This window comes from Amphibalanus amphitrite, unplaced genomic scaffold (genome assembly GCF_019059575.1).
Source record: "Amphibalanus amphitrite isolate SeventyFive unplaced genomic scaffold, NRLGWU_Aamphi_draft 000041F_arrow, whole genome shotgun sequence".
Lineage (NCBI taxonomy): Eukaryota > Metazoa > Arthropoda > Thecostraca > Balanomorpha > Balanidae > Amphibalanus > Amphibalanus amphitrite.
The window spans coordinates 669,084-695,443 of record NW_024881537.1 but is presented as its reverse complement, the minus strand read 5'-3'; the positions used below and the strand labels follow the sequence as shown (position 1 = coordinate 695,443).

At 53.1% G+C, this 26,360-nt stretch overlaps 1 protein-coding gene across 1 annotated transcript in view; it reads right to left on the bottom strand.

The window, feature by feature from the left end:
- Positions 1 to 23,875, bottom strand: part of LOC122375596 (protein wingless-like) — a 37,530-nt gene extending 13,655 nt beyond the window's left edge. The window contains exons 1-2 of the mRNA XM_043355101.1: positions 23,606 to 23,875; positions 7,987 to 8,285 (exon numbers count right to left, since the gene is read on the bottom strand). Coding sequence (XP_043211036.1) covers positions 7,987 to 8,285; positions 23,606 to 23,712 — 406 coding nt within the window. The 5' untranslated portion in view covers positions 23,713 to 23,875. The remainder of the gene's footprint in view (positions 1 to 7,986; positions 8,286 to 23,605) is intronic.
- Between the last annotated feature and the right edge of the window lie 2,485 nt (positions 23,876 to 26,360).

Here is a 26,360-nt window from a genome sequence, read left to right as displayed (position 1 = left end):
CAAAAATATTCATACCCTTGGTTTTCAGAGTTCAGTGTCTTTCTTCAGTAGTCGATAGCATATCCTTTGTTCCTTATTACTGCCTCTAGTCGGTTCCTGTAGGTGCTCACAAGCTTGCCACACGTTTCCTGTGGGATTTTGGCCCATTCTTCCCTGGCGAAAGCCTCCAGCTGGGTCAGGCTAGTCGGTTTCCTGGCCGTCACTCGGGTCTTCAAGTCCCGCCATAGATTATCTATGGGATTCAGATCAGGACTCTGACTAGGCCACTCGAGGACGCTGATATCATTGTCCTCGAACCATTCCTTGACTACTTTAGCCGTGTGTTTGGGATCATTGTCTTGCTGGAACTTCCAGTTGTTGCCGAGTTCCAGCTTCTCTGCAGATTCCTTCAGGTTTTCGTCCAGAATTTGGATATAGTCCTCCTTTCTCATGGTGCCCTGGATCCTAACGAGGTTTCCTGTGCCGCGGGAAGAGAAGCATCCCCACAACATGATGTTTCCGCCACCGTGCTTGACGGTTGGCACCGTGTTCTTGGGATTGTAGGCCTCTCCTTTACTCCTCCAAACATATGCAGCATCCATGTGCCCAAACAACTCCAACTTGGTCTCATCAGACCACAGGATGTATGCCCAGAAGTTGGAATCTTGCTGCATATTGCCTCTAGCAAAGGCCAGGCGAGCCTTGCTAAAGGCAATATGCAGCAAGATTTCAACTTCTGGGCAAACATCCTGTGGTCTGATGAGACCAAGTTGGAGTTGTTTGGGCACATGGATGCTGCATATGTTTGGAGGAGTAAAGGAGAGGCCTACAATCCCAAGAACACGGTGCCAACCGTCAAGCACGGTGGCGGAAACATCATGTTGTGGGGATGCTTCTCTTCCCGCGGCACAGGAAACCTCGTTAGGATCCAGGGCACCATGAGAAAGGAGGACTATATCCAAATTCTGGACGAAAACCTGAAGGAATCTGCAGAGAAGCTGGAACTCGGCAACAACTGGAAGTTCCAGCAAGACAATGATCCCAAACACACGGCTAAAGTAGTCAAGGAATGGTTCGAGGACAATGATATCAGCGTCCTCGAGTGGCCTAGTCAGAGTCCTGATCTGAATCCCATAGAGAATCTATGGCGGGACTTGAAGACCCGAGTGACGGCCAGGAAACCGACTAGCCTGACCCAGCTGGAGGCTTTCGCCAGGGAAGAATGGGCCAAAATCCCACAGGAAACGTGTGGCAAGCTTGTGAGCACCTACAGGAACCGGCTAGAAGCAGTAATAAGGAACAAAGGATATGCTATCGACTACTGAAGAAAGACACTGAACTCTGAAAACCAAGGGTATGGATATTTTTGAACATGAGTGTTTTCAAAGATTCATGAATAAAACAGACCTGAAACTGACTATTTTGTCAGTTGTATGTTGCTGTTATTCATTTCCCTGTTGGTCATATATAAATCATAAATAAGCTAGACAAAATGTTTTCTTTTCATCAAAAAAGCAAAATATGTCGTAAATTAACAAGGGTATGAATAATTTTGAGGACGACTGTATGCCACGCTGAGCGGATGCTGGTGAAAACGTGAAAGACGAGCTTGCATCGAGTGCAATATAAAACACGAAGCACGATGCTGGTAATATGCGCTCATACAGCTCCATATAACTATTCTGGAAAGTTTCGCGATGAAACAGGCGGCCATTAGGTCATGATTGCACGAGCAGGATGTCCATTGGCCTGTGCCGGCCGGTCGTGATCTGGCCGGTTCGGCAGCCGCCATCAGCGATCACCGGCCAATGCAATCGCAGATCGATCTTCGATCGTGGCGCACAAAGGCGCGCCGTTTTTGTCGACGGCGCGCCACGCCAGCCGCTCTGCTCGGCGACACGCGGCAATGCGCCGACATTAGTGGTTAATGAAACGTTCCTGTCGAAGCGGCCGGCCGGCGGCTGACCAGTTTTTGAGCGGCGCGGCGCCGCCGGGTCCGCGCCAATCCGTTCGGCCACTCATGGGAAGCATGCGCGGCTGGTGTCCCACGTTGGACCAGGAATCCCGGCCGCGACATTCCCCGGCCGACAAAGGCTTTGATTTATTCACGTTAACTGCGAGCGCCGATCAAAAACCACATCACTAGCGGACTGGCCGTGCCTCTGATGGCCGAGAGAAAACCGTGCTGCGACCCTTCTCCCTGTCCACGAGCTGAGGACAGGGTGCTCGGGGACCTGGGGTCATTTCATCAGGACAGGGGACGGTTTCAGCACAGATTGGAGACTTCATTCATCATGGTGAAGTCTCGATGCATACATTCATGACAGGGAGCCCAGTTGCAGCCACATATAGGAGGTCTACGAGAGGTGCCGAGAGGCCTTCGTTTGACTGTCAAGACAGCAGGTCATCTGTCTGTGACCCAACAACACCTGCTTGTTGTGTGCAGCACCTGGCAACATAAGTTTTGGCAATTCAAGTCAAAACGTTTTCCCTGGCAATTCTTTTTTTCATCAATTATGAATCAAGTTCTTGGAGAAAAGTAAACAGGTATGAAATTTATATGCCAATGTACGTATTTTTCCACTTCCATGCTTCTAGCGTGTTTTATTTGAAAACTAACTTTTCGAGGCAATGACGTGTGCCTTCAAACGCACGAAAGCCACTTCTTTTGGCGTACTGCTTTCTCTGGACAGGAACTATGATTGACCAACGTCATCATCTTTTAATGCACGCCAGCCAAGCAGCTGGGCAACCCCATGACGGTCACTCTCCAGGGCGCTCTGACGTCTTTGTGAGCCTAATAACGCCTCTTTTGGACCCAATGACGCCCTCCGGTCTCGATAGGGCCAATTTCAGAGCCAGTGACGCTACCGGTCCGATAATTCCACCGAGCGATGACTAACCGAGATCCGCGGAGACCGTCGACCAGCGCGGCCTCGCGCTCGGCGGCCTTGCCGGGCATTTCCGACCGCTCGAGCGGGCCACCGCAGGAAATGGCGCGGCGCATCGCCCGCTGCGCCGGCACCGGAGCCAGCGGGGGCAGCAGGGTGGGGTTAGTCCCTGCAGGTCACCGCCGGGCCGCCGCGGTCCCAGCGGCCCACCTGGCCGGCCGGCGGCGCGCGGGTGCGGTCAGCGCGGCCACGGGACGCGGTCACACCTGTCCCAGTCGACCGTGGGAGGTCTCCGGAGCTCCCAGCTGTGCGCCGCGCCGGATGTTGAGCGTGTCGCTTCTCCGGAGGTCAGCGCAGCAGCCTCGCTCTGAGCGGCGGGAGACGGGACAACAGCGCGCTTAAAGAGCTGCCGCGGTCGGGTTCCGCGGAAATGCTACCGCCCAGCAGCGAGAGAGACTGTGCGACCGTGACGGAGATGACGTGCAGACCGTTGTTCGGCTTATTTATCGACGCACTAACAGGGCTAGTCGCTTCGATGAAGCGCTCATTGCGATGCTACTGAGAGCCGACGAACAGATCTATGAAATATACATACGAGGGCACGGACAAACCCAAACTAGGCGCTTACTCAGCATGGCCAAGACTGGTTTTGTTCTGTCGTATGGGTACACCTGTTGTGCCCTTCTCTTGAACAATTACTCATTGTAGTGCCCTGATGTCCAGCCGGCCAGTTACTTAATTTGCAAAATCGTCAGTGAAATTCGCAGCTTTCAATCAATATTTGAGACCATCAGCGAGTTCTATCTGTTGCGAATAGCAAGCACTTCTGCATAGCAACAAGTGTTGTCCGTGGAAATATGGGAGTGCTTCTTATACATAGGAAAGCAAAAGTTAACCTTCCAGGCGGTGGGGGGGGGCATTTTTTTGCCCCCCCCCCTTTAGTTTTTTTTCAATATATCTCGAGAACCGCTGCGCCGATCGTCACCAAACTTTCAGTACCCTCCCGGGAGCAGCTAGCGCACATGGTGACCAAAAATATTTCCAAAAGCTATGATAGGTTGGCCGCTAATGACGTCAGAGTGACGTCATTTTTGCCATTTTCGACCCAAAAAAAGGTTTCGCGGAAAGAGCTGTCAGGCCTACAGCTTTAGAGATGCAGAAAAATGTTTCAGACATAAAAGGTGTGGAATCAAAAGGGGCTACAAAACTGCTATTTCGGTTTTTCGATTTTTTTGGATTTGGACCCCAAAAATCAAAAAATAGATTTTTTGAATATAATAGCCAAAAAATCCAAAAAGTTTTTGGAATTTCGAGAAAAACCGGAATATATGTGATAGTCCCTACCGCCTTCTATCTACATACCAAATTTGAGATCGATACCTCTTTTTTTGGCCAAGTTATAGCGAAAACACTGTTCAAAATTGATGACGTCAAATTTTCAAACTCAATTTTTAGCAATTCTAGACCACGTAGCGCAAAACAAAGACCACCATTAGACTCCCCGTGACGAACTGCATCGAATCATTACCCATTTTATGCAAAAATATCAACTTTGAAATTTGACCTTTTTTACCTGACCTTGACCTGACCTCCACCAGAAAGTGACCTAAACCGTACCTGATGGTCTAATAACCAGCACCATTGAGTTGGAAATGAAAAACTGGCCATAAAACATGCATCGCATAGCCTTAGTTAAGTTGGGCTCATGTGGTGACCCTTGGTGACCTTTGGTGACCTGACCTGTGACCTGACCTGGTATGACCGGTGACCTCTAATAGCAACATATGTACTAGACAACTGACGCCTTATCGCTGATTTTCGACAAAATGCGTTTTACTCGGTGTTATAGCGCTTTCCCTAGAAGCCCCGTGAACGGTGAAACATTTTATCTTTGACCTGACCTGTGACGTCATCGGTGACCCCGAGGTCAATGAAATTTGGTTTTCCTCAACAAATTTGACAGGGCTATCGAACGCCGTTTGAAATTTCCGGATCCGTCCAGTAGTTTCGGAGATACGGGGGGGGGCAAAAAAATGCCCCCCCCCCCCACCCCCCACCGCGCGGAAGGTGGCTGGTAGGCCCAAGGCCGTATAAGTTAGGTAAGATCGTCCGGGCTCGCTAATGTTACAAATCTGCAACACTACGGTGACGTCACCGGCGCATACGCTCCCCGGCTCGATCCGGACCCTGATGCGGCGGCTGCAATCGCTGCCAATCGAAAAATTACTTCTGCAATAGCGCTTTTAAATGACTTTAAAAAGGGGAAAATATGATAACAAAATAATTATGAGAATTCCTTGTCCTAACTTGGATCGTATGAACCCGCCACCTAGTGGACAACGCCGCAATTAGGGTTGAGTTGGCGATCGCCAGGTGGCTCGTCAGAAAGCTGTCAGCCGCAGGCAGGAGGGGGCCTGCAGGCGCTTAATATTATGTTAACGCCAGGTTATGCTCAGGAAAATGCGACACGCTTCGGAACGGTCATCTATCTCGAAAAAGATGCGGTGCCCTGTGGTGTTATTCCCACATGAATCGGGACCCGTAGGCCGTGTAGTCACCGGCAGCTCCCAAGGCCGCTAGGCGCTACGGAGCGATACGTAGGTAGGTACTTCGAAAATCGCTAGACAAAGGACTCAGGGGCGCAGCCAGGGAGGGGGCACACTGGGCTTTAGCCCCTCCCAAATCTAGCAGGCGCTTTCCACGATCATTCTGTGCGCCGATGGCGCCTATCAGTGTCCACGTCCAGCACTCTAGTCGCCCTCGACGGTAAGCCATTGCGGCACATCATGCGGCACTGGCGCCCAGGTTTACAATTTTCATAGACTACTACATAGATATGTAGTAGTCTATGCAATTTTATATCTCTTTGTGGGTGAAGATGCACCCACAATCCTGAAGTGCCGGATATCCACTCCCAATCTCCTGACCATCTAGCGCCCTCGGCTCACCTTTAGCGCCCTTCTGTCTGTTCGGCGCTCTTCTGCTCTGTCGGCGCCCTTCTCGGCCTTCAGCGCTCTCCTGGCCTGTCGGCGCCCTCTTCACATTCGGAGCCCTCCGGGCAGACCAGTTGGCGCCCTCATGGGCATTATCACACAGCATCCTCCTTATCTGTCTCGTCCTCCACAAGTCCACACATGTCAGCGCCCTCCTGACCTGGCAGCGCCCTCCTTATCGTATTATAGCGCCCTCCTCACCGTACAGTGTCCTCCTCACCTGTCGCCATCCTCCTCACTGTATAGCGGCCTCCTAACCATACAAATTACAAAGCCCTCCAGACCGACGCCCTCTACGTTCAGCGCTCTCCTGACAAGTCGGTGCCCTTTTCACCGTAGAGGGCCCTTCCTGATCTGTCGGCGCCCTCATGACCGTGCATCGCCTTCCTCACCTGTCCGCGGCCTCCTCTTTATACAGTATCCTCCTGGCCTGTCAGCGCCCTCTTCACTCGTATAATGCCCTTCTCATCGTATGGCATCCTCCTCACCACACGGCGCCCTCCTGACCTGTCGGCGCTCTCCCCACCATACAGCGCCCTGCTGACTTGTCGGCACCCGCTTCACGGACAGCGTCCTCCAGATCTGTCGCAGCCCTCATCACCGTGCACTGTGCAGTGCTCTCCTGACCTGTTAGCGCCCTCCTCGCCTGTCGGCGACATCTTCGCGTTCAGCGCCCTCCTGACCAGCCGGCGCCCTTTGCAACGCATAGCGCCCTCATCACCATGCATCGCCCTCCTGACCAGTCGTTCATCGTACAGCGCCCTCCTGACCTGTCGGCGCCCTCCTCACAACACATCGCGCCCTTCTGACCGGTTAGCGTTCTCCTCACCATGCAGACAATGCAACAGTGTACAATTAGGAAATCGTTAAGGAACCTATGTTTAACCCTCGCCGGCACAGGCCATTTTGTCATTCGACGGCACAAGGGGGGGGGGGGTACGACCCCTCCCCCTCGCATTTGGCCCCTGATGGAGCTAGAGCTTCGCGGAAAAAAACGAGCGTGTTGCCCGTCACGAGAGGAAGCCAATAACATTTAAGTTTAAGGTCCTAGGTCATCGGTTGACCTTCCAGGTCAGGTCAATGACCCAAAAATCGGGAATACCGGGACCTGTTAGAAAGTCGTAAAGTGTGGCTGCTAAGGGTTTTCCGGGGTGCTGATCACGAATATCGTGTTAGTTTTGATCACAGATGATGTCGTTAAGCGTTCAGACCAGGTCGGGTCAGATCAGAGGTCAACCGGTAGGGGTCGTGACGGGTATTCGTAGTACCTGTCATCCGTCTCTGACAGCTTCGTAGCATGTTACGAAGGCACCGAAACTACTTCGTTAATGTTCAAATGATTGCTAAATTCGAATTCAGCTCCAAAAACTAGCCTAGAAACATGTAAAACTCGAAAAAGTGAACCGAGGTCACCAAAGGTCAATGACCTGACCTGACCTGACCTTCAGGTGACCTTGACACCCACCCTAATGCATGGGAGCAACATCAAATCACATGTTTGGACGATTGAAACCACGAAAAGCTTGCAAACGCGCGGCTAATGCGAGCCAACATACGCCGAATCGTGATTCCGGCCAAACATGGTCTCGGAAAAGAGGTCACAGGTCAAAGGTCATTTGGGTCAGGGTCATGAAATTTTCAGGGTAGGTGTCAAATTGATCAATGCGAGGATACTGAAAGTTTCGTCGTGATCGGCCGCATTTTACGCGAGTCATTCGCGAAAAACCTTAGGGGGGTTCCCCCTGTGCCGGCGAGGGTTAAAGTGATTTTAGGCGCGAATTAGTAATGAAGCATTTTCCGGAAAATAAAAGCATGACAACGTTTCTAGCGTTTCCGGAACGTTTCCGGAAAGGAACTTGTTTACAACCGTGACCCTCAAAATCATATGCAAGGCCAAACTTGCGGCGAAGGCCAGCTGAGAAGTGTACGCTCCCGTGACGTCACGGCTAATGTTAAAGAGTCGGGCGCCCGGCACATAGGAAAGCTCGGGATGACAGCCCCCTGGGTAGGCCCACCGCCTGCCGGGTTAAAGAGTACGCACTGTCTTTTATTATAAAAAGCTGCAGAAAGAAGCAAGTTGCTGGCAGAAAAGTCACAGAGGAGGTTGGGCGCCCGGGACTCACCTATGTTGACGATCCTGCCGAAGAGTCTCCTTCCTCTCATCCTCTCCTGCGTGGGGCAGTTCCAGCGCCGGTTGCGGAACTGATGCTGGCACTCGGTGACGGCGGCTCGGGTGCCGCGCGCCACTGCGCCGATCACGCCCTGGTTCTCTCTGGCCAGGCGGCGCTGCTTCTTCCGCAGAGAGCTGATCGGGTCTAGCGGGTAGCCCGGGTAGGCGCCCCGCATTCGGTTGCTGCGCAGGTCGTTGGAGAGCGTCGGGTCCTCCGCTTTCGATGTGTCATCAGCCAGGTGGATCACTCCCCTGTGGAAGGAGGAGATGGGTGTCAGGTGGACGTTACTGGTAGGAGGCATAAGTGGTGGAAGGGCCATGGATGATGTCCATTAGGAGTCTCAGTCGGCTTGAAATTTGTCATGTTCTCTTGTTTCGGCTTTTAGCTTCGGAAGTTATTCCGAGAAGTCTGACTGAAAGACAGGCGTATTCGTGAAACGGAACTAAACGATGCATGTTTACAAATAGCTGCGGTTTTACGTCTAGGCATCAAACTCAGATAAGTCCCTCGATAAGACCAGAACCTCCGATAATACATCTGAACACTGGAAAGATCCTATTATTCATAGCTCCTGCAAACGGCGCGCACACCGGAGACCGCCTGTGACGCTCCGTTCAAAGAGATCGATGTTGTATAGTCGGCCCCGGCCGGCTGTCATCTCCGCAGTGTGGAACCGGAGATCTGTCCTGCGACATCGCCGCGTCCCCCGCGAGCGGTCGCCGCTTCTTTGACAGGACGCTGATGGATGCGCGAATTGTCGGTACAGGTGTAAGACGAGCCTGGATTGTGCCGCAGAGTGATGTATCTGGATATCTGTCTGTGCGGCTACAAGGCATTGCTAACGTCTCACTTGTAGCCGGTCGGTATTAGCATTGACGGGCCGGGCATGGATGTTATCGGGCAGGCTGGAGCTCCGCGTCACGCGAAGGACAAGGGAGCGTACCCCGTCCGCCGGGTGGCCGGTGCATTGCAGGTGCATGTTGTGCACCCTCAGCTTAGGCCGGGGCTTCAACAGCGACTTATCAAGCAAGAAGCTTTTGAACAAGATCACTGCTCCCTTGACCATCTACCGTCACGATGTAGTGGCGTTTTGAATCGCCGATCGCCTAAACTAATACGGGGTTCAGCTCATAGCTAATGCACAGCGGTGTCCGGCCGCCCACCACTTAGGAGCTGCCACCGCGGTGCGGTCGGTGTGTCTGGCTGATCCATACCCTGCCCTAATAACAGGCTATTAGCCGTCACCGGGTGGGGACCCGTGCGGATCACACCCAACCGGGACCCCCCAAAAACGCGGCCGGCCACCGACACAATCAGTTAGATGTCATCGGCTGACATCTTAATGCAAGTCGTCCGCTTTTCGCGCCGCGGCTTTTTCGGGCGTCAGGTGACTTCTTGCCGCCGCTTTTCAGTGGCATAAATTACCCGTTCCCAGAGGCCGGCTCGGCCGCCGCGCTGTGGCGATTGTCGCGCGGCCGAGACGAACAAAAAGACCAGGAGGACTACTAACCTGGAAATAAATCGCCACCTGGGCCGATCGGGCGTTTTTAGCGGAGGCGCCGACACTGCCGGCCATTTGTCGCCACGAGGTAATGAAACGGCTCCGGCCGCCCCGCCCGCGACGTGCCGCCGCCGCCGAGGGAGGTGGACCCACCCACGGAGCTGGCCGGACGACACGGGGACACTCAGAGGAGAGCCGGACAGTCAGAGGGGCCAGGGCGGGCCCCGGACACACAGAGGGGCCGGAGAGGAACCCCGCTGTGACAACCGCGGGGGGCGTGTTTGAAACTCATCACCTCCAGCCCGTGGGAAACGGAGGTGGTGGTATGGAGAGAGGTTGGTTTCAACCACATATTTGGAGATGGAGGAACTCGCACTGGGTCCAACTAGATGAATCATGGTGAACGTTAGCCACAGATGTCAAAGGCTGTCGTTGATGACTACAGTCAAGATGTGGCGCTTGGCTTGTGATTTCGACTCCCCAGTTCCAATCTATGTATGTCACCATTTGAATCTGGAATTATGGTCAGCTTATCTTCCACATTTACAAGCAATGAGAATGATTGTATAGCTATGAGAATTCAAAAGCAAACAAATCTGAGGTCTTCCTACAATTATCCGCTACACTTATCCAAGCCAGTTCTGTGGGAAGCCCTTCACGGTTCGGCCGACCAGCTCTCGGGCACATCACCTCGTCGGCTGCCATCCGTCGTCTCTCCACAGCAGTCGGTGACGCTCGACGTCGACACCCGGCGATCGCCGCTGTTTTTAACCGCTGCGCGATCTTATCGCGTAATGCAGAATACATGTCGACGAACGCACGACGCCATGGAGCTGCCGTGGAGCGTCGCCGTCCGCGCCGGTCAGCGTAAATCGCGGCCTAAATAGCGAATCGAGCCACCGCAATCACCGCTATCAATTCTCCCGGCCAAGTGCTTTGTACGTACTAAACGCTGTTTAATTTAGTCCCGGCGAGTAAGCACCCGCAGCGTCACCCACGAGGATGAGGTGATTTCTCAGAGATCAGCACCGCTCAGGTGATTGCCGTGTGTTGTGCTCGTGACAGGCAGCACTGGCCTCTCGCTCCCAGTCTATTTACCTCGGTCAACGGTACTGACAGCGGTGCGCCAGTGGACGGGCCTCGCTCAGGGACACACAACAAACACCAAACAGAGCTCAAACACGGCTGCTGCTCGGTCTGGCGAGTGCGGTGGTCTGCTCAAACAGGTCGGGCCAGCGGCGGCGGCGGTGGCGCGCGCCGTCCTCAGCGTGTTTACTCAGCTCATAAAGTGTATCATCTCTGAGAGCGGGACGCTGTTTGGACAGCACGGGGCGTCTGGCTGTCGGCGCGGCGGCTCAGACAGGGCGGTACGAGAACGCCAGACGGCGCGGCCTCCGCGCCACGGTCGCGATACTGACGGGACGGCCTCCACGACACGTCTAGCTGCTGACGGCTCGGCCTTGATACTGTGTATATTGCAAAATTAGATTACTGGCTTTATCTTATCATTATAAAAAACAGCAAATGAATATGCAATTGAGTGACTACTTGTATGTCAAGAGCAGCACCAACTGGGCACTGGTAGCGAGCGAAGAGCAGGGACCGTCCCCTATAATTCATAGGGGGAGTGACGGAGGGGTCGCTGCCGCTCTGCGCGGGGGACGGGCCACCCGTCACGCGATCCCCAGTCAATGTCGGGTAATGAACTCGCCTTGTTGTTGACAGCCCAGCTGACTGGAGCTGCTGTTGACTAACCTCGACCCTCCGGTAGCCGGGCCCTCTACCTCCTCCCCCTGCGTTTACTGTCCGCCACACTGACTGGCCGTCGGACCGTATAATCCAACTCTGACCGGCCCTAACCGCGAGAGGACAGTGACTGAGAGTGACTGAGCGACTGAACATGGCTGGTGAAACATCGGGGTTCTTTCCGGAAATAAGCGGGAGCATAGCCGATCGTAGAAACCCAGCATAACTTCACACATATCAGAAAAGATCAGAGCCTCATCATACAGGTCTGATTTACAGGTCATACAGGTCTGTAAGTTTAATTTTGTTTGCGGATGCGGTGACGTGGCGGTGGCGGTGGTGGCCGCTGTGTCAGCGGCGGTGCCCGCCCCCCCCCCCCCCCACCCCGCCCCCCGCAGTGCCGCCGGCGGGCTGTCGCCGCTGATTTGTTGCCCGAGCGGCGACAATGGTGACGCGGTGGTGACTTATGCCGCCGTTGTTTACAGTTGCACCGAGATGAATGGTGCAGACGGTAGCCTGTCGGGGAGGGGAGCTGTCTGGGTCGCCATGTTCCATAGGAGGTCAAGGGGGTGGGCTGTGGGAGGCTGGGTGAGGTCGGCGGCGCTTCTAATATTCCAAGGTCTGATTCGGTCTGATCCAAGGTCTAACATTCCATGCGGCTGTACTAAGCAAAAAAAAGGTCTGGTTACCAAGCAATATTGGTCTGATGCGGAAACCAAAATCACAATTACATTTGAATAACTTGGCAAGTGAGCGATGTTCTGCCAAATTTAAATTTTAATTAGCGATAATGCGAGAGCTTATGTTAGCTAATCAATTAAACAAATAAGACGGTGCTCTAGCCCCAGTGAATGGGCCCTAGACCTCGGATTCAGTCCTCTGGGGAGCGAGACTTGTTTGGAAACCGTTGATTTCCCGCTAGGTTCCCCTATGGTCGATATCCAGTCTCGCAGCGGCGCTCCCCGCGCCCCGGGAAGAGCTTTCAGTGAGCGTTCTGAAAAGCCCAGTCTTCAATCTGATAACATATTAACACACACGAACGTAAGGCACTCCAGGATTAACTGACATGTGCCGGACGGAACGCCTCGAGTGAAGCCCCCTCATCTGAAACCTCGGCGAGCTGTCCGGCCGCTCCTGCCGCCTCCAGCCCACCGGGGTGGCGGGGTGCCGGAAAAATGTCTAATCTCGTTTTGCTTGACATCACAGACAGCGAGAAGCTGCCCACACCGACCAGGCTGCAGTCCTGATCAGACTGCGTAGAGACAACTGCGAGACAGAATGGCACTCAGTGATTCGCGCCAAATCTGAGTCATCGCTGGACCACATAGATTATCCATATCAGACCAGCACGCGACAAAACAGGGAAACACGGTCATTGGATACGCCTCGCCTCTAACATAAACGAACACAAGTTCGTACAAGTAAACGTGCAGCTGCTTTGTTGACGTCGCAATGGAAAATTCGAAGCCCGACATTAAATCCCACAGGAGCCGCTGAGACTGCTGCGCTGAGAGCTGCCGTGCACGAGCAGTGGAAATCAGCGCTCTCCCTTCTTTCACAGCAGCAGAGTGGGTCGCTTCACCTAATCCAGTCGCGCACTTCCCCCGTTTTGTGTGGCTGTTTTATCCGCCATAGCGGCGATCGTCTCGCCGTCCGCTCTGAAAGGGGCCGCCCCTCGGCTGGAAGCGGGCCGTGCGGCTGGCCGCCTCTCACTGAGCGCGCCTCTCATAAACGCCAGGACCCACCTGGCCGGCGCCCGCTAAGCTAACAGAATTTGAAAGCGCCGACAGGATGATACAAAACAGATACATACATCAGCCGGCACAATGCCCGTATCAGCGGCTCTCATCGGGGGGTTGTGTTATTACCGTGCCTACACGGCCAAATTAACCCCGGTAATCCGCACCCCTCAGCCGGGCCGGGCACAGCCGGGACAATGGGGCCCGGCCGTCTGCGGGGACAGGCCCTCGAGAGCGGGCGCGCGCGGCGGGGCAGTCTGGGTGGCGGCGCCGGCGACAGGCCGGGCGGCAGGCGACACGGGTGGGCGGGACAGGCAGCGGCACCGCCGTCAGAAGACCGGGTGTTCACTGATGAAGACGTTCTGTCGAGAGGTTGGTAGGGTGTTACGGGGGGGGGGGGGTCTGTTATTCCGCCCATTCCATGCCAGGGCCATGGATAGCATGGGCACTGATAGGACTTGTGGTCTAACACAGCACACACTCTTCGGAAAATACTTAAAAACATTGGAAAAAGCGCGGAGGGAAGACACACATGCAGGCAATCATGGTCCACATATGGTCAGAGGAACCCAGCCAGAAAAACAGCGAGCGTCACCACTTTGATGTAGCAGCGTGTCGGGCGCTAACGCCCCATTACCGCAGCAGTTAACGGTCGTGAATGGAGCGATAACGGCCGTTAGCACGTCGAGTGGTTCCAGCACCTGGGCAGTTGGTCTGCTGACCAGCGCGGCGGCCACCGCAGCTCAAACAGAAAACCCGACGGCCGGCGACGGACTTCCGGCGCTCAGTGACGTCACGAGAAGCACAAACGCGGCGCAGCAAACACGCCGGACGGCGCGGCGGCGATAATCACCGGTCGCTGCGGCCGCCGCCCGCTCAGGTCGGCGCTGTTTGCCTGTCCTGTTTGGTGACGGCCGCCGCTGGACTGCAGGACGGCCAGCTTTTCCAGACGGCCGCGGGAACAGAGCGGAATGTGAGAGCAACTGCCGGCCAGCGATTGTCCGTGAGGTCAATAAACGTGATTGGAATACAACGCCCGCCTGTACCACGTCGTACGTACAGAACACAAACCGAAATGGAATAGTACTTCGAACTGAAGGAAAGTCGAAATAAAATGTTGTTCTAAACTGTCGAATGTATGGCGACCAGGGAAAATTTCAGGTGGTGCCGGCCGCTTGGCGAAAAAGTAGGTACGCAGACTCTATGTAATGACTGCAGTGCAATCGCAAATCAATAAATTGTACGTGGAAAAACTCTTAAATGTGTCGTGAATTGATGCGATCTCTTATTGTGAAAGTGTTCCTTCATAATTTTCAAATTTTCAGTGAATCAATGTGCTCAATAAATGCTGTTCATTGGCATGACTCATTAGCCAGTTCATGAGCACTAATCCAAAGAACCATTTATTTGATTTAGATGACTAGTGCCTTCAAATGGTAATAATGCATTGCTTGGGGAAGTACGAGGAATAAATTTGAGAAATCAATTTGTGAAATAAAACAAAGCGACTATGACTGATAATATTCAAGTATATTAAAAACTTCATAGATGGAGAACATGTATTATAAATAATCTATCTTCCTAGCTGTGTCTGTGACGACCAATTCACCTGCTGCCAAGCGGGGTTCAGGGAAAACGGCACGATTCCTGGCATCACTGTGCTCTGACCTGACCTTTGATCAACACTCAACTTCGCACCAGTACTCCTTTGGTGTCCACTTGGTGTCCATAGTTATCAATTGCTCTCTTTATTCCTTTTGAAATTACAAGCAGAACACAAAAGAATGAACAAAAAGTAGCCCAGCGGCGTTTAAAAGGTCAAAATCAGCACTAATTAATTAACAGTATTCAAAGTTGCAAGGAAGATGCGTGGGAGAAATCTCATATCATGGTATCATTTTGATCGCAATAAAGTGCTCTAGAATTCAACGACTTTTCAAGTGGCATTGACAAACTTTTGCTTGCCGCCCACGCACATTGGAAGTTGACCGGCACTGGCATTTATCCTTTTCATAACACGGCGCAAGTTTCTGCGATGCGAGCCGTCGCTGGCGCTCACATAAACGCCGACGAATATCGCCGCCTCGCAGACTGGTGTGCTGATCTGCAGACATTGGGCCCCGTCTGAGATAGCCGTGTGGCTGGCCAGCACGCCCCATACATGTGACCGACTCAAAGCTCTCTGGTCGCTGCGGGAGTATCGCGTCAGAGGGGGCGACGCGGGTCTTTGGTGGGCAAATAGTGCCCACGGCGCGCAGCAGCGGCCCGCCGTCATCTCCCCCGGGCCGGCCGGCCCCCGTCTTCCCGGTCTCTCAAAGACGCCCGCAGACAAACTCGAGGCACTCCAACAACGCCATTGACAGATTGTTTATCCCCCGGGATTTCGAATCGGCTGAGTCTCGACATGTGAACGGGCACAGCACCGACGAGGTTGCAGTTCATGGAATGTATAACTCGGACGATAAGGGTCTCACAGAAGCGCCCGTATCGGCGGATATTGCGGCAGCTCCAGCCAACGTAATGCAACGCAAATTGAGCCAATCATTTGCATATTGCTAGCAAACTGGGCAAGAATTTAAGTCATTTATGGTCCCAATCTGAGGTGTGGTGGGAGCATCGCTGTTCCCTGTGCTGTATCTCTCTCTCTCTCTCTCTCCCCCTCTCTCTCTCTCTCTCTCTATCTCTCTCTCTCTCGCCCTCCCTCCCTCTGGGGTGTATCATCATTGGAAGGTAATAGGACCAACACTGCACCCCGTAGCGGCGCAGCGGGGGCGCGGCGGGGGTCGGGCTGGCCCGCCGTGCCGCTCACTAACGTGATACACTTGAGGCGGCTCGTGAGACGGGGAGAGAGAGAGAGAGAGAGAGAGAGAGAGAGAGAGAGAGAGAGAGAGAGAGAGAGAGAGAGAGAGAGAGAGAGAGAGAGAGAAGGAGAGAGAGAGCCGCAGGCCCGACACAAGGCTAAAGCGATGGGGTGGAGGAAAAGAGTGGAAAGTCTGGATGAACTGAAGATGACGTACACACTACACAGAAAGTGTTACTATGCATTTCAGACCCCATGAGACCCTGTTTTTCGGCGATAATTTCTTCAATTTTTGTCCAATTAGCTTGAAATTTTGGCAGACGATGTTTCATCTCAAGCGCCAATTTTTGTCAATATGGTCTCTTAACAAAATATCAAAATTTAGAGCACTTGTCGTTGGCTCGTAATGTTAATCTGTTTTTGCACCCGGATAGAGGCTCGCTCGCTACCGCACCGGATTGGATAGGAGCGCTGGCCAATCACGTTACGCCGTACTCAACTTGACTCCGCCCACTGGCTGTGACCGCGATGGGTCTATGCCGCTTCAGTCGGTGTCAGCACCGCGGAGAGGTCGCAGCGGGACCACATACTGGAGACAAGTGAAGCTGGCGAAGCTGTTTCGGGACGAAAGCCAAAAAATTATCCGTTCGAGGGCATTTGATGTCCTCGTTTCCTTATTTTGGTATTTAAACGTCGAACCAGCTCAGAATATTCAGAATGATCAGAATCAAGGTAGAATCTATTGGAACGGAACCGGCCGTAGAAGGAAAGATAGATGAACTCTTGGACTCTGAACGTTTATTTAAGCCGGAGTTATACCTATCTCATCGTCAGGTTGGGTCAGGTCACTACGCGATTGCCTATAAGATCACGCGTAAGCCTGTGCATGACCCAAAAATATTGATATATTTGGCAGCGTCAATAAATGTTTCTGAGGAAGGTGCAGAAAGCAACAAAGTAGGATGAAGAGTATAGGGCACGGCCGATTGCCTGGGGCATCGCTCCAGCGGGACGACCGTATCCGTGTGAAGTGGTGCGGGGCGCCAGGTGGGGCAGAAGCGTAATGTGTCGTATGGTAGAATGTCATGTGTGTGTTATATTGTTAAGACGTGCACAGAAAGAAATAGGAATGTGGCAGGCGAACGTAGTGCACTACACAAGAACGATCATCAAGAAACACGGATCTTTTTGTAAAACTTATGTAACAGTAGGTATGTCCTCAATGGTGAGGTAACTATCTCTAGGCATTTACTTTTCATGTTTGCATTTCAACACACAAGATCTGGGTGTAAAGTTAGTCCGGCGACCTCCTCAACCTAAGTCGATGATAAAATGGATTAGTCCTGAAGGTGTTCAATTCTTATGCTGCACCGGGATGATATAAATCGATCACGCTGGCATACATTCCTAATCAAGTTTCATACATCAAACACATAAACTACATCCTATTAATGGTGATTCTATTTTGCAATTTGGACGTAGTCTGACGCGATACATAATTTTACGCAAGCATTTGAAATCAACAGCGTCTTTTATGAGCGTTTTTATTAAAGCCCCGAATCTTGTGTGAAAATAGATATTTATGTGACTGAACAAGGTGTACGTACATTTGTGATAAATACAAAGTCGAGGGCTTCAGCTAGTGCGTTACTTATGCGCGCTATTTAGCTCATTCGATGAAGTTACGGCTGCAACGACAACTGCACGACAGCTACGTCCCATGCGAGCCGCCCCGGTGCGACAGCTACTGCCCCGCCCGCTCCACGCAGCCGACTGACCGGCCAAGGTCACCGCCCCGTCCGCCGGGAGGGCGGAGCTTAATGGTCACGTGTTTGTGACGTCACGCCTACGTACGGATAGCCTCTACTCCACTGACGGATTTACGGAGCCGATTTTAACATTACGAGGCAACGACAAGTGCTTTAAATTTTGATATTTTGTTAAAAGACCATATTGACAAAAATTGGCGCTTGAGCTGAAACATCGTCTGCCAAAATTTCAAGCTAATTGGACAAAAATTGAAGAAATTATCGCCGAAAAACAGGGTCTCATGGGGTCTGAAATGCATAGTAGGTTGATGGGTTGAACGATGCAATATAAGATTATTACAAAACAATGCTTTGAATTTCATGCTTCTTTGTGATTGTTATAAATAGAAATGTGAGCCAAATCGTGAAGTAGCCTCATTTGATGTCAAGTAATTCAGTTATCAAGTTGGAAACATTGAAAACTGCTCAGAAAAACAAATATATTGATTCCAACTATAAAGCTCGAAGAGTATTGATGAGATGCTTTCACGTCAATTGCAGATCTGACATTGATCCAGGCCGCTTTGATTTATTTGCTACCTTCCGTTGAATCCAGACAAAGGTCACAATGCACGCGTCATCACCTGACCTTTGACTCGATCACAATGACATCCACCCCGCCCTTGGCAGTTGTCTGGGCTGAGAGCTCGTGGCCGGTGTAGGCGGCACTCTGGTCGATCGGATCTGGAGCGGCGCACTCCGAGCTGATCGGCCCATTACCTAAGTCAGAGACTCGACAGGAATTCGGTCCTGCCGCGGAGGACCGCGAGTCGCCGTTACCTTCCCACGGGCCGCCGGAAGCGCCACTCCCCGGCGGTCGCGGTGGACTTCTCCGAACTCAGCGCGGGATGGCAGGCCGCCGACAATTATCACACCAGCCAGGGATAGCGCTAAGGACTCGGTCTACGTCAATAAGTTCAGATGTGACCGGTGTCCCAAATGACAGCGCGAGATTGCAGACAAACTGATTTCAAAAGTGGATTGTTGGAAATAACTCTCCTTCAGCAGGAGCGCGAAGTAGTTTATTGTTAACTACGAAGTTGGATATTGCGACCTTCAATGTTATGTGCATCCATCTCATCGCGATTACGAGAATTCTGCAGTCCGTTAACTTCTGCTCGCAGTCCCTGCTGAGGTGGTGACCTCTAAACTCGTGCCGCCCTGGGCACTCGGCTGACCGGTCCACTTTCTTCTCAGCCCGCGTGACCGTCTCTGAAAACTTTGAAATGTCTTGAACGATCTGTCTCCACCGGGAGCTGGGATGACCTGTCAACTCGCTCAGACTAAGGATGCGTCCTTTGGGAGCGCCTGGCCTCACACTCCTCACACCGCGGATTCACGTGACAGCAATTTTGCGGGGCGCTCAGCGTGTCATCCCAGTCCTCACGGCATGACACATCTGTGACGTGACGTGACACGGCCGTGACGTGACGCACAGCTGCGTGACAGCGGACGTGATCCAGCGCCGCCCGCGGCCGTCACGGTTCGGGGCTGTCAATGATGTCTCGACTCGGAAGAGGGGTGGACGATGCGAGGCATATGTCATCAACGGCGCAGCGAATCTGACCTGCAGGTCGATGTGTCATCTGACAGGGTCTGTGTGTCATCAGACATGCGTCGACACGGAATGATCCACGCGGTTCTCTGGTCTAAGGTCCTCCCTAGGGAGGGGGCAGTGCGGTCGAACGGTGCGTAAGTACATATCGACGAGAGGCGCCATGGGTGGTGCTTTTCCAGGGAAGTTGGTGGGGCAAAAAGTCGTCAAACACAGCACAAACAAAATCGTCCTACAGTACCCGATTATGTCAAATAAATTGCTACACTGAATATTTTTTTTTACATTATAGAGACAATCTTTTGCAATACACAGACATTTCAAAGCTCCTCAGTACGAAAAAGGTTGATTTACAAAGCAACAAAGCTCTACAGATCAGGTAAACTTGGTGGGGCAAAACGCTTATTGGTGGGGCAAAATGGCAAGTTGGTGGGGCAGCCGCCCCACCAACTGTATAGGAAGCTCCGCCCCTGAGAGGCGCCCCTCCACAGCGAATTTTAGCGCCATGCAGCATGCTCGAGCTGATGTCAACCCCTGTCACTGTAGGTGCGCAAGCTAGTAATGTTTGACATGTTTGGTGTGACATGAACCAGCTTGAAAAGCTGGTTGTGGTGTCATGCCACACTGCAGTAAGCGTGAAGTTGAAGCTTCACAGCAAGCAGACAGCGTTAGACCTTTGGTATCGTGCCGATGACACGACAGCTGAAAATACATACAAGGGTCCGCTATTTCTGAAGGGTCAAACCTCCCCGGAGATATGTCTGTAGTGACAGGGATCTACAGCAGATTTACAAACATACGGTACTCTGGTGGGGATTCAGCAGCACCTCACACGTATGAAGGCTGGATAGATTTACAATCATCAGCCCAGCAGAGAGAACAGAGCGAGATGAGGCCCCCTCGCCCTCTCCGGCTCTGCTCGAGCCACCACCATGATTTATTGCCACACCGTGCCTCGCAAAACATTATTAATTCCAATTATTAATCATAAACAGCGATTAATTAATCAAAACATGCGATCTGTTTAATAATCATAGGGGATGTGTTGTTTAGACGGCGGACGGCTCCGCGGTGTGTGTGGGTGGCGGGCCTGGTCGAGCCGCTCGCTTGGCGAGGATCGGCAGAGAGGGACTCACCGAGGCTCGCCCTCGCCCTCGCTCTACCCGCTCGCTCCAGTGAACCGCGCTGATCGGCGCGTGGGAGACTCGCCCCCAACATGATCACCGGTGTAAACAGTCTGATCCGCTGGTGCGGGGCGCGGTAGGGGTCCCTGAGGCTCGCGCGGGCCGGGGAGGGTGTGCCTGGGACAAACTCCAAGAGCCTGGCCGCCCTTCAGGACATCACAGGTTACCAATTAGCCCATCAGTTCGACCCGGGAAAGCCGGGAGGCGGGACGGCGCGTGCCGCACTGCGATCGCAAATATGATCTGGAGATAACCGACGCACAGTCAGGTGCTCGTCGCAGGTAGGTGAGGACCTGAGATCCCGGATCGCCCACTCGGGGTTATCAGATGGCGGGCGGATCTCGGGAGGTCGCTCTGGATCTGCGGATCTGCTCTGGATCTCGCCGTGGGTCGGCTGAGGAGGGACGGCGGCGGGGACGGTTTCATGTGACACGACCCCCGCTGGTAATCGCCGATCTGAGGACCCGCGCTAGCCACGCGCCGTGTCTCAGGGGGGGGGGGGGTTCCGGCCGCCACCCCAGTCTCCCGCTGACTGACTCGACGGGGAGGGGAGGGGGTGGGGCACCCACACCGACTGACGTCCAGGTGTCATAATGTGCCGGCACATAATGTCAGAGCGGCCCGGTGATGCCGCGCTGCAAATGTCACCGCCGCTAAATGCCGCGGACAAGCGTCAGGTCGGGTGTCGAACGACCACGGGACCACACAGGCCGACCGACAGCCGCCTTTGACTCGATCTACCGCGATTGATACGTCCGAGTGAATTTTTACCAAAAATATGGATACAACTTGTGATGAAGCCTTCAGACAAGTATATCAGTCATTTTCCTCAGGCTGTTAAATTGCGTTAGCGGGACAATGGGAGAGGGTCATGCAGTTTGGAATTGCATTCGTTTGTTTTGATCCATGAAGAACAATTCAGATACGCCATATAATAATTTAACCAAACCGGAGATGAAATCGGCCAGCTAATTCTCACGCCTCAAACTACGCAATATTCAAGCTGAACCTCAGACGGAGCTACGGCGTTTCCAAGCGCTTTGGTTCGGGGATACCGTCTATTTTGCCGGCACGTGAGGTGGCGCCGAGCAGATCGGGCGCCCGCGTGCCGTGCCCTGCCGAAGCACGCCCTGATCGGACTAATCGGCTCGCCGGATCCCGAGAATCCCGCTCTGAGGACGTCAGGCGCTGGCCGGATCGCGGCGCCCACCGCAGAGGCCGCGCGCGAGCACGGCAGGCCGGCGCGGTCCGTTATGGGCGCCGAGCCCCCTCCCGGGCCCTCCGGAATCCTCCGGCACCTCCGGGCTCCTCTGGATACCCCCCGGATCCCGACACGCAACCCTTGACCCAGAGGCGGCGGCGACAGAGTGGGCCCAGAGCTAGCTCAGACGGCCGTGTATCACTGGCTGGCGGTACCGTGACCGTGTATACTGCGCCGGGTAGGTCGGCGCCGGCCGCCGGGTGCGGTGCGCCCCCTGAGTCACAGATCAGAGGGGGCTCCCGGGCCTGTCCCGGCGCCGGCCCGACCGACGGCCGCTCGGAAACGCACCGCGCACCGACGAGCATGGCGTGCGAGGCTAACATCGAGTGGAGTACAACAAACCAGGATGTGATGCACAACGGCACGGAAAGGATTCAACATAGGAACGGATGGAGCTGTCAGGAGCCCTGATGTAGCATGAATCTAAAGACGGGTAATATGGATACAGGAAAAATAATTACACGGCCCAGCGGCGATTTTGATTGTTTGAAGCAGGTTCGTGCCATCGTAGGCGCCACGTATTGGTTTCCCCTGCCCTTTACCCTTGTATCGTGTTGCGCACGCGCCGCAGTGAAGCGCGAAACAAGATGAGAGGGGCCAACATAGCGCGGAACGTGCTACGATCAAACGTAACATGAGCGTATGACCACTTACGAAAAATCGCCTATTTCGAGGCTGTTAAACACATACAAAAAGAACATCAAGCAGGCTTAGTCTACACAGCACGCTACAGTTGAGCATATCCAAACAACATTAAACGATATCCACTTAGAGCTTCAATGGTTGACCTTTCAGCGGTGTACTATCGTATTGCACGTAACCGGAGCTGGCGCCCAATGGTTACGGTCTATAGCTGACTGACGGAGCTGGGCGCGGCGTACGCTCACGTCTGTCAGCTGTGATGACAGATGATCTGGCTGACGGGCGGTCACAGATCGAGCTGACAGACACAGGACGGTGTCCGCCGCCCGCCGCCGCTATGTCGGCGGGCGGCGGACGGTGCCGCACGGACTGACATTTCCCAAATCTGGATACTGTCTGCACGCCGGATGTGGCCGACTTTTGAGGACAAATGACCTGAGGACTGAGGGCTGAGGACAAATTATTGAGGACTGTTGACGGTTGCTAAGGACTATTGACGATCGGTGAGGACTCCTGATTATTACTCAGGACAATTGACGGCTATTGAGGACTATTGATGGTTGCTCAGGACTGGATTCTAATGAAGGTTGAGCGGAGGACCTCTGAGCGAACGAAAATCGATGGGTTACTAGAACATATAACAATGGTTATAGAAACAACAAAAGTCTACGTTGGAACTCTGAGGGCTTATGACTAACTGATGGGTTCTCAGAAAGAGTGAATGGCTACCGCACGCGTGGGATCCGCAGCAGATTCAACGACTAAATTATGCCAGCCGGCTGCCCACGTAACCATTACCGCGGTTGAAACGGAAACTCAAATCGATAGCTTCGGACGAGAGCAGCTGGTGACGACTACGTATAGAAGGTACGCACGGAGACTAGGTATATGGGACGGCTGCACACGAGGACTACATACGAGGACCACTTATAAGGACTATGCCCGAGGACTGTCGCACTGGGCGATGGAAACGAGCACGCCCACTGTCTCACACGGGTTACGAATGGATCGCTAGCCTCGCGGTCTCACACGGGCTACGAATGGATCGCTAACTTTGTGGGTCTGACGGACGAGCGACAGCGGCGGGATATCGCGTATTGACGTGCCCCATACATCCTGTACCTAACGGTGAGTATGGGCCGTGTCTCACCAACCGCTCTGGATTCAGTCAGGAGATCACCACACATCGACCGCGGCCACCACGGAGGGTCGGAGCCCACCAACACAGACCGCTCCGATAGGGCCCGGCCGGGGCGAGATCGCACGACTCGTCTCTGAGGTCACCACAGGGGAGCCGGGGGACGGAGACGGACGGGGCCCGTCCCAGGTACTCACCACCACTTGCTGCCTTTGCCAGAGCTGCGGCTGGCGTCTGCGTGTGTCAGCGACCAGGCCACGGCCAGCAGACAGAGGCCGGCCCAGGCGGCCGGCGCGCGCGTCATCGCTCCACGCGGCGGCTCGGTCACCTCCGCTCGGGTCACGTCAGTCTAGAGCGCGCTAGTCCGCCACTGTGCGCCGCTGTCGGGGCCGCTGCCGCTCCGTGCGCCCGCTGCTATCTCGGAGCTCGTGTCGCGTGCACCCGTGCAAAAACGGCAGCAGCGCACTGGCGCCGGCCGCGGCGGCGCGGCGCTCTGGGGGCGGGCGCTCGGGCCCGTCGGCCGGCAGCCAATCAGCGCCTGCGCTCCTCAGCGGGGGGCGGAGCCTGCAGGCGGCGGCCGGCGCCGGACACCGTAATTGACATACCACTGTAATTGTCGACGACTACGGGAGAACACAGGAAGCCCGACTATCAATGTATTAGTGGCTGGTGCAGCTTAGATGGAGTCTGCAGTGGCTCCGCCCAGTCGCCGCCGAGCCGGAATGGACAGCCTCTGGGCACAGGGAGCTGCCATGGCTCGCAATGCATCCTATACGTCCTTATGTGACAGCTGGGAGTCCAGCTAGCTGGTTAGTGAATGTAATGTATGTGATAATTATTACAGGACTCGTACAGGCGCTCACGAGATAAAAAGGACATTGGTCATAAAACCCCCTAACAATTTCGGGTCTGAGTGGTTGGAAGTATCATTCCGGATACATAAAAGACAGTTGTTTATATTGTTTTTTTTTTTAAGTTTTATCTGAATTAATCTACCAGTCCAAAATGCTAAGTTGATGGTCATTGTTTTTACAAATGGTTTCGCTTTGGCACGGGTGACAAATTAATGTTCCGCAAATTCAAACTCATCTTACCGGTCAAGTTCAAAATATCATAAGAATGAATGGAATACATTCGTATTTTCTGTCCCAAGTTTTCACGCTGCTCTTTGGTATCCCCCAAAACCTGTTTTCAGACGTTTTCTCGGGAATGCACTTCCTGTCTTTGTCCCTGTTTAGTTTGCTCGAGGGCTTCAGAGTGTCTTTTGTGAGACGAATCGAGCTCTAATTATCTGATCAGCTCAATAACAGTATTCTTACACCCCAGCCACCTTTGTCATTTGGGTCCACTGGCAGCGCCAGAGCCATTAACTTTACAACAGGAAAGAGACTAATTAAATCCCTGGATTGTGGGGCCTGTGTATGACGGACTATGGCGTGGAGGCTGGCGCACAAAGCCGCTTTATGACGGTCTCGCACAGTCCTCACCTGCGCGCTCCTGAGATGTGACCCTCCCACTGTGTGAGGCGCCTAATCGTTCTGTAATACTCCAAACGACCAGTGACCTAGAAGCGACGTAGTGCTGTACTCGTATACTTTGTTCGCAATGGATCGATTACAACGCGCAGTGTGAGCGATTTGGGCTTGTCACCAAGTTACATGAATGGTTGTCTCATTTAAAATTAAATTTCTGCGAACAACGTGGCAGGTACAAATAATACTTTAGATAAGTTACTTTGATATTATGCCTAGGTAAATATTTTACTTCGATCAATATCCATGTATCTGGCACAAAAGATGGCAGCGCCTCAGAATGCCATCATATTGGCAATTACAAACACCTAGAGTCATTCCTTTGGAATGAGTTGACTTCTCTTAGACACAAAGTATCTAAAACTTAACAAAAGAATGGACTATGCCAGCATTTATGCCATTTGTAATAAATGTGCAATCACGTCAGCCCCGTATTGTAGCGCTGGCGACAGCATTCTATGTTTTATTTTGTGGACTTTGGACGATCAGCGCGGTCTTGACATGCCATTCTTGCAATACTACACGTCGGAGAGGGCTCTCACGCTCTACACGAAATAGAAAGACGACGAATGCACTAAGCCAAAGAAAAACGACCCAATGTCTGAAGAAAATCCGGTATCAGCTGGCCACAAAGTATTTGATATGAGGATCTGCGGGGACACGATCGGCTCATTTGCATGCGGTAACTGACATATTGCTTGTCCGTCATACCGCTCCCGACGGCCAGCGTATTTATGGCCTGGCCAACAATTTAAAACGTTTTACAGGTATGTCCGAGAGAGGGGAATGGTCCTGTCTGTCGGCAGCACGTGCAGCAGCCTGCACACGTCACGTGGTCAGGTCCGGGTAGGCGACTGCTGTTCCCACGGCGGTGGCAGCGCATATCTTCGAGATAACGACGTGGCACATTGATAAGGCAAGCCCTTCAAATCATATTAAAATTTTTATACCACTTCTATTTTCTAACGCAGATCCTATGCATGTTTCTTTCAGCGATATTGATGAATTGATGTGCCTATTGACAGCTGAGCTAACTACACTTCAGTCACAATGTTTTAGGACTAACTGTTTTATCATATTGACATGTAACAGCATTGTTTGTCACCAGTAAGTGTTTTATAAATATGACCGCACACCTACGGGGTAATTTGCGTCTCCAAATGACTTCAGTGGTCGACGGTATAATGCATCAGACACTCTGGCTCGACTCACCAGTCCAAACAATGTCACTGGGGGAGATATCAATGGCCAATTTACGACTAACCAAGGTGCTAAACGTCGCCAATTGCAGCCAGTCTCCATAAACCATCCCCGGAGGGCCGCGAGACGAGGGTGTGCCAGTCTCGCGAGGGATGGGGAGAGAGGAGAGGGACAGAAAAAGAGAGAGAGAGAGAGAGAGAGAGAGAGAGAGTGAGAGAGG